Source organism: Prionailurus viverrinus, chromosome C2 (genome assembly GCF_022837055.1).
Source record: "Prionailurus viverrinus isolate Anna chromosome C2, UM_Priviv_1.0, whole genome shotgun sequence".
Taxonomy (NCBI): domain Eukaryota; kingdom Metazoa; phylum Chordata; class Mammalia; order Carnivora; family Felidae; genus Prionailurus; species Prionailurus viverrinus.
In genome coordinates, this window is record NC_062569.1 from 52,798,714 (window position 1) to 52,812,322 (window position 13,609).

At 39.1% G+C, this 13,609-nt stretch overlaps 1 protein-coding gene across 1 annotated transcript in view; it reads right to left on the reverse strand.

Moving 5' to 3' along the window:
• The window catches only part of RARRES1 (retinoic acid receptor responder 1), a 57,845-nt gene that overhangs the window by 23,651 nt on the left and 20,585 nt on the right, over positions 1–13,609 (reverse strand). Inside the window, exons 4-5 of the mRNA XM_047876557.1 lie at positions 13,097–13,280; positions 8,700–8,836 (exon numbers count right to left, since the gene is read on the reverse strand). Of these exons, the coding sequence (XP_047732513.1) occupies positions 8,700–8,836; positions 13,097–13,280 (321 nt within the window). The remainder of the gene's footprint in view (positions 1–8,699; positions 8,837–13,096; positions 13,281–13,609) is intronic.

Genomic DNA, 13,609 nt, shown 5'->3' on the forward strand with positions numbered 1-13,609 from the left:
TTTTGTTTTTTTTAATTTTAGAGAAAGAGCATGAGTTGAGGAGAAGGGCAGAGGGAGAGAAATAGAGAATGTTAAGCTCCATGCTCACAGCACAAAGCCCACTATGGGGTTTGATCCCACAAACCTGGGATCATGACCTGAGCTGAAATCAAGAGTTAGATGCTCAACTGACTCAGCCACCCAGCCACTTCAAACTTTCACTATTTATAAATGACATGACTACATATAGAAAATCCTCAAGACTCCACCAAAAAACCCTACTAGAATTGATAAATGAATTCAGTAAAATTGTAGGGTACAAAAATCAATGCACAGAAATCTGTTACATTTGTATACACTAATAATGAAGCAGCAGAAAGAGAAATTAAGAAAACAATTCCATTTACAATTGCACCAAAAAGTATAAAATACCTAAGAATAAACTTAATCAAGGAGGTAAAAGTCCTATTCTCTGAAAACTATAAAGAATTGATTAATGACGGGGCGCCTGGGTGGCGCAGTCGGTTAAGCGTCCGACTTCAGCCAGGTCACGATCTCGCGGTCCGGGAGTTCGAGCCCCGCGTCAGGCTCTGGGCTGATGGCTCAGAGCCTGGAGCCAGTTTCCGATTCTGTGTCTCCCTCTCTCTCTGTCCCTCCCCCGTTCATGCTCTGTCTCTCTCTGTCCCAAAAATAAATAAACGTTGAAAAAAAAAAAATTAAAAAAAAAAAAAAAAGAATTGATTAATGAAATCGAAGATTACAGATAAAAAAGTAAAGACAGTCCATGCTCATGAATTGGAAGGAACAATATTGTGAAAATTTCTATACCACCCAAAGCTATCTATACATTTATTGCAATCCCTATCAAAATACCAACAGCTTTTTTCATAAAACTAGAAGAAATAATCCTAAAATTTGTATGGAAAAACAACAACAAAAACAACAACAAAAGACCCTGAATAGCCAAAGCAATCTTGAAAAAGAAGAACAAAACTGGAGGTATCACAATCCCAGGTATCAAGATATATTACAAAGCTGTAGTTATCAAAGTAGTATGGTACTGGCACAAAAACAGACAATGGAACAGAATAGAAAGCCCAGAAATAAACCCATAATTATATGGTCAATTAACCTTCAACAAAGGAGGCAAGAATATACAATGGGAAAAAGTCAGTTTCTTCAACAAATGTGGTAAGAAAACTGGACAGCTATATTTAAGAAAGAATCAGGACCACTTTCTCACACTATACACAAAAGTAAACTAAAAACAGATTAAAGACCTAAATGTGAGACCTGAAAACATAAAAATCTTAGAAGAGAACACAGGCAGTAAATTCTTTGATATTGGCCATAGCAGTATTTGTCTAGATATGACTCCTGAGGCAAGGGAAACAAAAACAAAAATAGGGGTGCCTGGGTGGCTCAGTCAGTTGAACATCCAACAGGATCAGGTCATGATCTCACGGTCTGTGAGTTTGAGCCCCGTATCAAGCTTGTCTCTCTTTTAAATGTTTTTAATTTAAAAAAAAAAAAAGCAAAAATAAACTATTGGGACTACATCAAAATAAAAAGCTTCTGCACAATGAAGGAAACAATCAACAAAACTAAAAGGCAACCTATGGAATGGGAGAAGATATTTGCAAATGACATGTCAGATAAAGGGCTAGTATCCCAAAATAAAAAGGACTGATACCACTCAACACACACACAAAAAACTGAATAATCCAATTAAAAATGGGCAGAAAACATGAGCAGACATTTCTATAGAAAAGACACACAGGGTGTGTGCCTGGGTGGCTCAGTCAGTGGAGCATCCAACTCTTGATTTTGGCTCAGTTCATGGTCCCAGGGTCATCGGATGGAGCCCTGTTTCAGGCTCTGCACTGAGCGCAGAGCCTGCCTGCTGGCTCGCTCTCTCTCTCTCTCTCTCTCTCTCTCCTGCCCCTCTCCCCTGCTCATGCTCTCTCTCTAAAAAAAAAAAAAAAAAAAAAAAAAAAAGACAGAAAGAAAGACATACAGGTCAGCCACTGTGGAAAACAGTATGGAGGTTCCTTTAAAAAATTAAAAATAGAATTACTATACGATCTGGTAATTCCACTACTGGGTATTTACCCAAAAATATAAAAACACTAATTTGAAAAGATATATACACTCCTACATTTACTGCAACATTATTTACAATAGCCAAACTATGGAAGCAGCCCAAGTGTCCATTGATAGATAAATGGATAAAAAAATGTGGTATATATACATATAGTTGAATAATAGCAATAAAATCTTGCCATTTGCAACAACATGGATGGAGCTAGAGAGTATAATGCTAAGTGAAATAAGTCAGTCAGAGAAAGACAAATATCATATGATTTCACTCATTTGTATAGTTTAAGAAAACAAATGAATAAAGAATAAAAGAGACCAAAAATAAAAAGACTCTTAACTATAGAAAACAAACAGATGAGTACCAGAGGGGAGAAGGGTGGGAGGATGGGTGAAATAGGTGATGGGGATTCAAGCATGTACTTATCATGATGAGGTAACGTACAGAAATGTTGAATCACTATATTGTACACCTGAAACTAATATAACACTGTTAACTATACTGGAATTATAATTTATTTAGTATTTATTTTTTTAATGTGCATTTTTGAGAGAGAGAGAGAAAGAGAGAGCATGAGTGGGGGAGGGGCAGAGAGAGATGGAGACACAGAACGCGAAGCAGGCTCCAGGCTCTGAGCTGTCAGCACACAGCCCTATGCAGGGCTTGAACTCATGGACTATGAGATCATGACCTGAGCCAAAGTTGGACACTTAACCAACTGAGCCACCCAGATGCCCCAGTTATACTGGAATTATTATTTAAAACACACAAAGATATTTCAAAGTAAGCAGACTACAAAGAATGCCTGCATAAACAAACATCTGAGATTAAAAAAAAAAAAAGAGAGATACTAATTGAATTTACATTTATTTATTTATTTTGAGAGAGAGAGACAAGAGAGAGACACACAGAGAGAGGTGGGGGAGGAGGAGGAGAGAGAGAAGAAAGAGAGAATCCCAAGCAGCTGACAGAACAGAGCTTGATGCGGGGCTTGAACTCACAAACCGTGAGATCATGACCTGAGCCAAAATCAAGAGATGGATGCTTAACTGACTAAGTCATGCAGGTGCCCCCAATTGGTATCTCTTGAATAACTTTTCCTGAAAGAAGGGATTTATTTTGGGGGTTAATAAAGTCAAGTTTGTTTAGTGTTATCAAATGGCATAAAGGAACTAACAAAATGACTGTACAAAAGGAATGTCACATATTCTTTAAAAAGTTTTGTTAAATTTTATTAATCAATTTAATACTGATAATAAAATAACAGACATCAAAACCAATGATGAAAAAAAAAGAGAAACTTCATATGGAAAATAGCTTTTTAAAGGAACCAATGATAAAAAGAAATACAAATCTCAAACAACAAGCTTATACCTACAGGAACTAAAAAAAGAAGAACAAACAAAGCCAAAGCTAATAGAAGAAAGAAAGAAATATTAGAGCAGAAAGAAATGAAATAGAGACTAAAAAAACACAAAAAAACAAAACCCAGAAAAGATCAATGAAGCCAAGGGCTGCTTCTTTGAAAAAAATAAGCAAAATTTATAACTCTTTAGCCAGAATCATCAATAAAAAAAATACTGATCTCAAATAAAATCAGAAATGAAGCAGAATAACTAATGACACTACAAAAATACAAAGGATTAGAAGAGAATATTATGAAAAAGTGTGTGCCAAAAATTAGACAACCTAGAAGAAATGGATAAATTTCTAGAAATACAATTCTCCAAAACTGAACCAGGAAGAAATAGAAAATCTGAACAGACCAATTACTAGTAATAAAATTCAATCAGTAATAATAAAAACTCCCAACAAAAGTCAGAACCAGGCCGGCATTACCCTGATACCAAAACCACATAAAGACACTACAAAGAAAACTAACAGGCCAATGTTTCTAGTGAACATAGATGCAAAAATACTTAACATTATTAGCAAACTGCTATCAACAATACATTAAAAAGATCATTCAACAATCGAGTGGGATTTATTCCAGGTATGCAACAGTGGTTCAAAATTCGCAAATCAAACAACATGATACATCACATCAACATGATATAAGGGAAAGGATAAAAACCATATGATCATCTCTATAGATGTAGGAAAAACATCTGACAAAATATAACATCCATTCATGATTAAAAACTCTCAACAAAGTAGGAAACATCCCTCAACATATGACAAGCCCACAGCTAACATCATACTCAATGGTAAAAAACTGAAAGATTGTCTTTAAGATCAAGAAGTAGACAAGGATGTCCACTCTTACCACTTTTATTCAACATAGTACTGAAGTCCTACTTGCGTCAATTAGACAGGAAATAAAATCATCCAAATTGATAAGGAAGAAGTAAAACTTTCACTATTAGCAGATGACATGATACTGTATGTAGAAAACCATTAAGATTTTACCAAAAAATGATCAAAGTAAGTGAATTCAGTAAACTTGCAGGATACAAAACTAATTACAGAAATCTGTTGCATTTCTATACACTTATAATGAAGTAGCAGAATGAGAAGTTAAGAAAACAATCCCACTGACAATTATGCCAAAAAGAATAAAATAACTAGGAATAGATTTCACCAAGGAGGTGAAATACTTAAACTCTGAAATCTATAAGATACTGATGAAAGAAATTGAAGACAACACAAACAAATGGAAAGGTATACCATGTTTAGGAACTGGAAGAATTAATACTGTTAAAACGTTCATACTGCCCAAAGCAATCTACAGATTTAATGTAATCTCTATCAAAATACCAATAGTATTTTTCACAAAACTAGAACAAACAACCCTAAATTTGTATGGAACCACAAAAAGCCAAAGCAATTTTGACAAAGAAAAACAAAACTAGAAGTATCACAATTCCAGGTTTCAAGATATACTATAAAGCCACAGTAATCAAAACAGCATGGTACTTGCACAGAAATAGACACATAGATCATTGGAACAGAACAGAGAACCCAGAAATAAACCCACACCTAAATGGTCAATTAATCTATGACAAAGTCAAAACTTGACAATGAGGAAAGGCAGTTTCTTCAACAAATGAAAGCTGGACAGCTACATACAAGAAGGAAACTGGACCACTTTCTTAAACCATACACAAAAATAAACTCAAAATGGACTGAAGACCTAAATGTGACACCCGAAACCATAAAACTCCTAAAAGAAAGCACAGGCAATATGTTTTAGACACTGCTTTTAGCAACATATTTATGAATATATCTCCTGAGGCAAGGGAAACAAAAGCAAAAATAGACTTTTGGGACTACACCAATATAAAAAGATTTTACACAGCAAAGAAAAACATCAACAAGACAAAAAGGCAACCTACTGAATGGGAGAAGATATTTAAAAATGATTTCTCAGATAAGGAATAAATATCCAAAATATATAAAGGACTTTTTCAACTCAACACACACAAAAATTCAATCTGATTAAAATTGGGCAGAGGCCTGAATGGACATTTCTCCAAAGAAAATATATAGGTGGCAAACAGACACATGAAAATATACTCAACATCACTCATTATCAGGGAAATGCAAATCAAAACAACAATGAAATATCACCTTATACCTGTCAAAATGGCTAAAATAAAAAGACAGGAAATAACAAGTGTCGGCAAGGAGGTGGAGAAAAGAGAACCCTCACACACTGCTGGTGTGAATGTAAATTGGTGCAACCACTATGGAAAACAGTATGGAGGCTCTTCAAAAAATTCAAAATAGAAATACCACATAATCCAGTAATTCTACTATTTGGTATTTACCCAAAGAAAATGAAAATACTAAGTGGAGAAGATATACACACCTTTTGTTCACTGCAGCAATTAATCAACATATGGAAGCAATCTAAGTGTCCATCAATAGATGAATATATAAGAAAGATGTGGTGTGGTATGGAATAGAATGGAATATTACTGAGCTATAAAAAAGAAGAAGATTTTGCCATTTGCAACAACATGGATGGACCTAACAGGTTCTATAGTAAATAAAATAAGTAAGGCAGAGAAAGACACATACACTTATATGTGAATGTAGAAAAACAAAACAAAGAAAACAGACTCAGAAATCCAGAGAACTGGTGGTTTTCAGAGGTGGGGAATGGGCAAATGGGTGAATTAGGTGAAGGGGATTAAGAGGTATAAACTTCTCGTCATAAAATAAATTGTGGAGATGAAAAGTACAGCACATGGGGTACAGTCAATAATAGTGTAATAACGTTGAATGGTTATAGATGTGCTAACAACAGTTTTTGTGGTAAGCATTAGCTAATGTGTAGAATTGTCCAATCACTATGTTGTGCATCTGAAACTAATATAATATTGAGTATCAACTATACGGAAATAATAAAAAAATTTTTTTTAAAAATGCTTATTCGATGATGGGCAAATCTTTGTGCTCAGAAGATATTCACTGACGATCCATCCATAGGTGAATCTATGGTTTCATGCATCCATGAAGAAAATGGATTTTAGAAATTTGTACTTAAGGTTATCTGAGCTTGCCTCTCTTGGAGTAGTTGACTTTGTTTACTGTGCTAATGCCCCTCTCTCTCTACATCACACTTGCCTGACAGGAACCCCATATTGGGCTACATCCACCTCTGGCCTACTCCATGCCCACACCCAGACAGCTCGGCATGACTGGTCCTCCTTGAAATTCACGAGCCCAGATCTTCAAGGGGCCTGCAGCGGCGCACAATGCCAGGTCCATGCATCCCCCACACTTCCAACACCTCCACTCTTATCCTTCTCCGACCTGATGACTTTGTCTCTTTCGCTGAGAGCACAGAAGCAGGGAGAATATCCAGGGGCTCCCGCCAGGATATCCAGCCCCCTATCAGCAACTATGCCATTGCTTGTCTGCCCTCCCTCCAGGTGAACTCCTCACATTCCTGTCTAAAAGCAGCTCCTAGATTGATCCTATTCTCTTGCCTACTCAAAGATAGGAACTCCAACAATTCTTCCTTTGCTTTCCTGTAAGTCCTACTTTGCCCCTCTCGACTGGATTTTTCTCAGCACCACATAAATATGCTGTTAAATCTCCCAGCCTAAAAATACAACAGAAAACAAACTCTCTTTCAACCCTATGCTCACCCATCCTGTAGCTATAGCCCCTTGTTTTCTGTTGATCCTCGTGTGCAGGATGGTTTAGTGTTGATCTGGCTGTATTTCATGGATGTGAGACACACAAAAAAACTTCCATGCTGTTCTGCCATCTTGGCTCCTCCGCCCCTTCTTTCTTATACTCCCCTTTACAGCTAAATTCCTTGAAAGAGATGGAATGTCTATTTCGCTTTTCCCAGTCTCTCCCAACATATTCCGCTCAGGCTTTTGCCTGCAATGTGCCAGTGAGATAGCTCTTGACAAGCTCTCCAATGACTTCTGACAGCCTAAATCAAATGGTCAGTCTTAGGCCTCTTCACACACAATTCTCCAGCAGCACTGGATACAGCCAAGCCTCATCCTTAAAACACCTTCTTTTCTTATATCTTCAACCTCTAAAGTTACAAGTGTAGCAGGACTCTCTCAATACAGACCTTCTTTTCTCTATCTACACATTCTCTGTGACGTCATCCACTTTTGTGACTTTAAATACTACACATGTGGTAGTTTAGTAGAATTTAGAATGCCCCAAATCAAGCTAATTTCTTTCCAGATCTGTTCCTCCTGCAGCCTTCCCCAGTCAGTAAATGAAGACTCTGTCCTTCCAGTTACTCAGGCCAAAGTTGTAAGACTTTTCTCATTCTCCGTGACTTTTCTCATTCTCAGATATACCCACATCAACAAATAGGGTTGGTCTAACTTCAAAATATATAAAGAATCCAAACACTTTTCACCACCTCCATGGCTACCACCTGGTCCAAGGCACCCCCAGACCTTGCCTAGATTTTTGCAATACTTTGCTGGTCTCCCTGACTCCACTCTTGTCTCTGTGTGGTCTGGTGTCAACATAGCAGCCACAATGATGGTATTGTAAGTCAGATCATATCACTCCTGGGCTAAAAACCTCTGAAGAGTAAAATACAAGGTCCTTCCACTGGCCTGCGAAGCCTTACAGGAACTGGTCCTCTCCATTTGATTTCATTTCCCAGTACCCTCCCCTTGCTGACTCTGTTCTAGCCACAGTAGCCTCACTGCTATTTCGCCAACCCATCAGCCACATTGATGCTTCAGTTCCTGCCTGAAAAAAATCTTCCCTTGTGGAGGCTTGGCTCACTCACTTCTCCCAGGCCTCTGCCCCACTGTCACCCTGCTCAAATTAGAGGGGCCTTATTTTAGACAATATAAGTAGTAATTCTAACAACACCTTGCATTCCCTTCTCCCTTACTTTTTTTCTATAGCAATTACTACCACCTTTTGATACATATTATTTATTAGTTCACCGTCTTTGTCTTCTCTCACTAGAGTTTCAATGAGGGCAGCTACACTATGTTTTTTCTTCACTGCTATGTCCACAGTCTCTAAAACTATACCTGGCCCATTGCAGGCACAGAAATATTTGTTGAATGAATGAAACTGTTGGCATAAAATTAGAAATTCACATTAATTTAGTTTTAGAAAACTGCATTGGTTGTATCTCTTGTGACATAAAAATGACTTTCAGTTTTTTTCTTACCCATTGGTTAACACTGCTGAGCTGTGCCATGTAGTAATGTAAAAACTGGGTTGTCTTTTCCCACATCACATAAGAGCCACCAAGAAAAGCCAAATCCCAAATGGGTCTCAGAGAGGGATCAATATGTCCATGGCTATCTGAGAGAAAGAAAACGAAAACACATTTGTGTTATGACATTTTGGGGACAAAATTTCAAATGTTTCAATACTGAAATAGGGGCGTAACCTTAAGTCACATCCGTCATCTCTTACAGCAAGACCTTGAGCTGGACACATGACTTGTTCTTACCTGTTTCTACATCATATGAAGATTTATGTGCTTCAATTTGTCCTACTGAGTAAAGCCACTATAAAAATCTTATTTGCTGTACTATATTAATGTACTATATTAGTACACCAGTATAGTATACTAGTACAAATGTATGATATTAAGGCAAAGTAAGAGCTATAATGATACTCAAAGTTGAAGTCTTGTTAGTTGAGAAGCATCTTTATATTAGATGGAAAAGTCTATCAATTATTTTTGCTACCTTACCTTCTGTCTGGGTCTACAGTCAATGTGATGGTCTTTGCCAATCTCCAAATATCTTTATCTGATCATTGGCCTTAAAGCTAATCAATGAATTGGTAGTATTTCTGTCAGTGATTTTGAACACATGCAGAAACCAAGAGGGTTTTTTCTGTGGTATTGTTTTTGGAATTGCAATCTTTTTATTTCAGCAAACACTTATAAAAACCTACTTAACTACACTGCTTGAGGTGGGGTTAGTACATTACATTAACACATTACTTTTTGTGACTTTTAGGAACTCAAATTTTAGCAAGTGATTAATTTATGAGATAACTGTTCACGGACCAACATTTCATGAAAAATGGTGGAGATATTCTTGGCTTAAATATAAGCCCAATAATAGTATAATATGTAAGGAATAAGAACAAACTTACTAGGAAATTAATCCTTCTTGGTAAAATAATTAGCATAAATTCTTCTTTGTACTGTGGAACTTGGCTGGTTTGTAATGGTAATCAATTCAAAGATCATTCACAGACTGCAGGGGTGATGGGAGGGACACGAAGATGGGTCCCTACCCTCTACTTGTCGACAGTGCAGAAACACAGCTGATACCTTCCGCAAGAGAAGGAGGATCAAAGATCTGATAGAGCACATGGAAGGGAGAGGGACCTTTGGGCTGGAGAGATTTGGGGCAAACTTCACAGGGATGAGATTTGAGCTGAGCCCTGGATTCCTGTTGTGTATGTAGGGATGGGAGGGAGACAGTGAAAGCTTCCTTCATCCAGCTCCCCATCACGTGATTCATCTTCCAGTGCCATTGTGAGTTCAACAAAACCCGTTACTAGAAAGCAAGTCAGTTACCCCAAACACTGTGAACAGCGTGGACAACTGAAAGTATAAATGCTGGCAGTGCTACTATAGAATCACTCAGGTGACAGGTCTCTGGCTGGTTGTCCCAGGTCTTCAGTCTTTTCCTCTGTAGAGTACTTGGACTCATGTATAGGAAGTTTGTAAATTCATCAGAAAAAGTGAAAACTGTACTCATAAAAAAAAAACAAAAAACCACAAATACCTTTTTTGGGGAAAAATAGTTTGGAGCAAGGATATCCTGAAATGGATTTAGATAGCCTCACCTAGCAACTGTAGAGCAAGCTGGACTACAGAACCCCAACGTCGTGGAGGAGTAAATGCTGAATAGAAGCTGCTGGGATTTGAACTGGTTAATCCGAGGAGACTGCCACAGTTTTGACTGACTTTTGTCTAAAACCGAGCCTTTTCCATTTTAATAGTTTTACAGACAAGCTATAAATAGTGCCATCATATGCTTCCGCTGAATTTAAAATGACAACAGAGGGGTGCCTGGGTGGCTCAGTCAGTTGAGTGTTTGGCTTCAGGTCATTATCTTGCAGTTCATAGGTTCAAGCCCCATGTCGGGCTCTGTGCAGACAGCTCAGAGCCTGGAGCCTGCTTCAGATTCTGTGTCTCCCTCTCTCTCTGCCCCTCCCCCTGCTTGCTCATGCTCTGTCTGTCTCTCAAAAGTAAACATTAAAAATAATTTTAAGGGGCACCTGGGTGGCGCAGTCGGTTAAGCGTCCGACTTCAGCCAGGTCACGATCTCGCGGTCCGTGAGTTCGAGCCCCGCGTCAGGCTCTGGGCTGATGGCTCGGAGCCTGGAGCCTGTTTCCGATTCTGTGTCTCCCTCTCTCTCTGCCCCTCCCCCGTTCATGCTCTGTCTCTCTCTGTCCCAAAAATAAATAAAAAACGTTGGGAAAAAAAAATTAAAAAAAAAATTTTTTTTAATGCTAACAGAACTTGTAAATTCTGTTAATAAAAAGGTGCCCTCTATTAAAAAATTTTTTGGAGCTTCAAGCCACATTAAGTTACATTGTTACAGAATGATTCTTGTGGGCACATAGGACTTATTAACTGAACATAATGCAGTTTATCTGCACTATCATAAAGTATCCAGGGGCGCCTGGGTGGCTCAGTTGGTTAGGCATCCGACTTTGGCTCAGGTCATGATCTCACGGTTTGTGAGTTTCAGCCCCGAGTCAGGCTTGCTGCTGCTTCAGAGCCTCTGTCCCTCTCTCTCTCTCTCTCTCTCTGCCCCTCCCCTAGCTGCACATGTGTGCCTATGAGTGCACTTTCTCTCCCTCACAAAAATAAATATTTCCAAAAAAGAAAAAGTGTCCAAAACCTAGTGATCCTGTAGCAAATATTCAAAGAAAAGGTCCTATACAATTTCTAAAATTTTTGTTCTAAGGAAAATATATAAATTCTTATTTCCCCAGCCAATGCTAAAAGAGAAAAAAAAATCCCTAAATAACTGTAGATTTTAAGCATTAGTCATTAGCCCATTTATTTCAGACACTACAAAATACACACAAATTCTACCACAATATAAGATTTGAATTGTTCCTCATAATTCTTTGGAACAGAATTCAAGCAGAGTTGTCAGAGAATTACTATGAGAAACATCCTAAAGCTTCTGAATTTTAGAAAGGCAAGGAGCAGTATTCTGCCTGCAGGTTTTTTTTTTTTAATGTTTATTCATTTTTGAGAGACAGAGATAGACAGAGCATGAGCAGGGGAGGGGCAGAGAGAGAGGGAGACACAGAATCCTAAGCAGGCTCCAGGCTCTGAGCTGTCAGTACAGACCCGGATGCGGGGCTCGAACCCACGGACTGTGAGATCATGACCTGCACTAAAGCCGGACGCTCAACCGACTGAGCCACCCAGGCGCCCCTGCCTGCAGGTTTTTAAGAACACTTGGTCTCCACAAATGGACAGAGCACGGATGCACTCAGGAGTGAAGACCTCCGGTCCTTCCACGTTGACACGGGTCTGTTGTAGTGGCTGGGCAAACGAGTGAGCTGCAAGAGAGTGTGGGATGGGGCGGGGGGAGCCGCGGTGCTAGAGCGGTCATATGTCGAGCTCAATACCCAAGCACAAGTCCAGAGATGACTTTTGTGGTTTGGAAAATTGGATTTTCCAGTAAGTGCAGTCTCAACGGCCGCCCACATGCTCTCCTGAGCGCCAGAACAAACGAGCTGTGCTGCGCTTCAGCTGAGTCACTTCAGAGGGCAGGGCTCATTTCTTATTAAAGACGACACCACTGCCCATTAGCTCTTGACCTAAAAGGAGATAAACTTGATTCCACTGCAGCCTCCGAGCAAGGCCCTGAGACAGGCTGGCTCTCCCAGCCCTGGTGTGGAAGTCTGTGATGGGCACAGTGGGGATCTGGAATGGTGTCTAATCACTTAAAGTTTCCAAAGCCGCTACCAGAAATCTTTAGAAACGTTGCCTCAGGCTCTGGGCTCAACTTGGAAAACTGCACCCCTACGTGCATATCCTATTACAAAGACCTCTACCTTTTCTTTGAAGGTTCAGCTCTTGCTGAACCTTGTCTAGGATGGGAAGTAGGGAGATTAAAGGTGTACTGATAGCTCTTGAGGGCGTTACTATAGCTTCCTGGAGACAAAGAATAGGAAAAGGATACCTCTGCATTTTGTTTCAGTAACAAGGTCTACCACATTCTGAGTTCAAGTGCCACTATGAGGATAAAAATTTAAATGATCATTCTTTTTCTTTTTAATTTTTTATGTTTTTATTTATTTTTGAGACAGAGAGAGACAGAGCATGAGCAGGGGAGGGGCAGAGAGAGAGAGGGAGACACAGAATCCGAAACAGGCTCCAGGCTCTGAGCTGTCTGTCACACAGAGCCCGACACGGGGCTCGAACTCAGACCGTGAGATCATGACCTGAGCCGAAGTTGGATGCCCAACCGACTGAGCCACCCAGGCGCCCCATAAATAATCATTCTTTTTAAGATTTAGCAATTATATATATTCTTTAATATAGAAATTCCAGACACTGATTCATACCAGGTATGCTGACTACATCCAAGGGGGTTTTGAGTTGCTTCATGTGCTTGTAAAGCAGGTAATCCTCCTGTTGTCTTTTGTTCTTCTCAATGAGTCGTGTACAAGTCACATTAATGGCCGGTCTGGGTTTCTGATTCCTGAAAAACACTCTAGCAGAACATTTCCCCAAACGTTCCTCACCTTCCTGAAATAAAGATTTTGGAATTAAACACAATGGCTACTGATCCCTCCCCACCCACTCCAATACACAGATACACAGAAGACTGAGAAATTCCCTATATGTGGCAGGATGCATTGGCATTAATAGATGCAGGAGTCTTGGCTTTGTAGAAAGTGATTTGTGTGCTCACAACTGAATACAACAGTCCTTCACTATTTGCTGTTGTTTAAAGTGCTTTCTGACAACCCCCTTATATAATCATGCTGGGCTTACTCTAAAGAAATATCATTGATGTCTATTGAGTACTGCTTGGTTCAAACCTCAAGGTTCTCTACCGTGGACCAACAAAATGC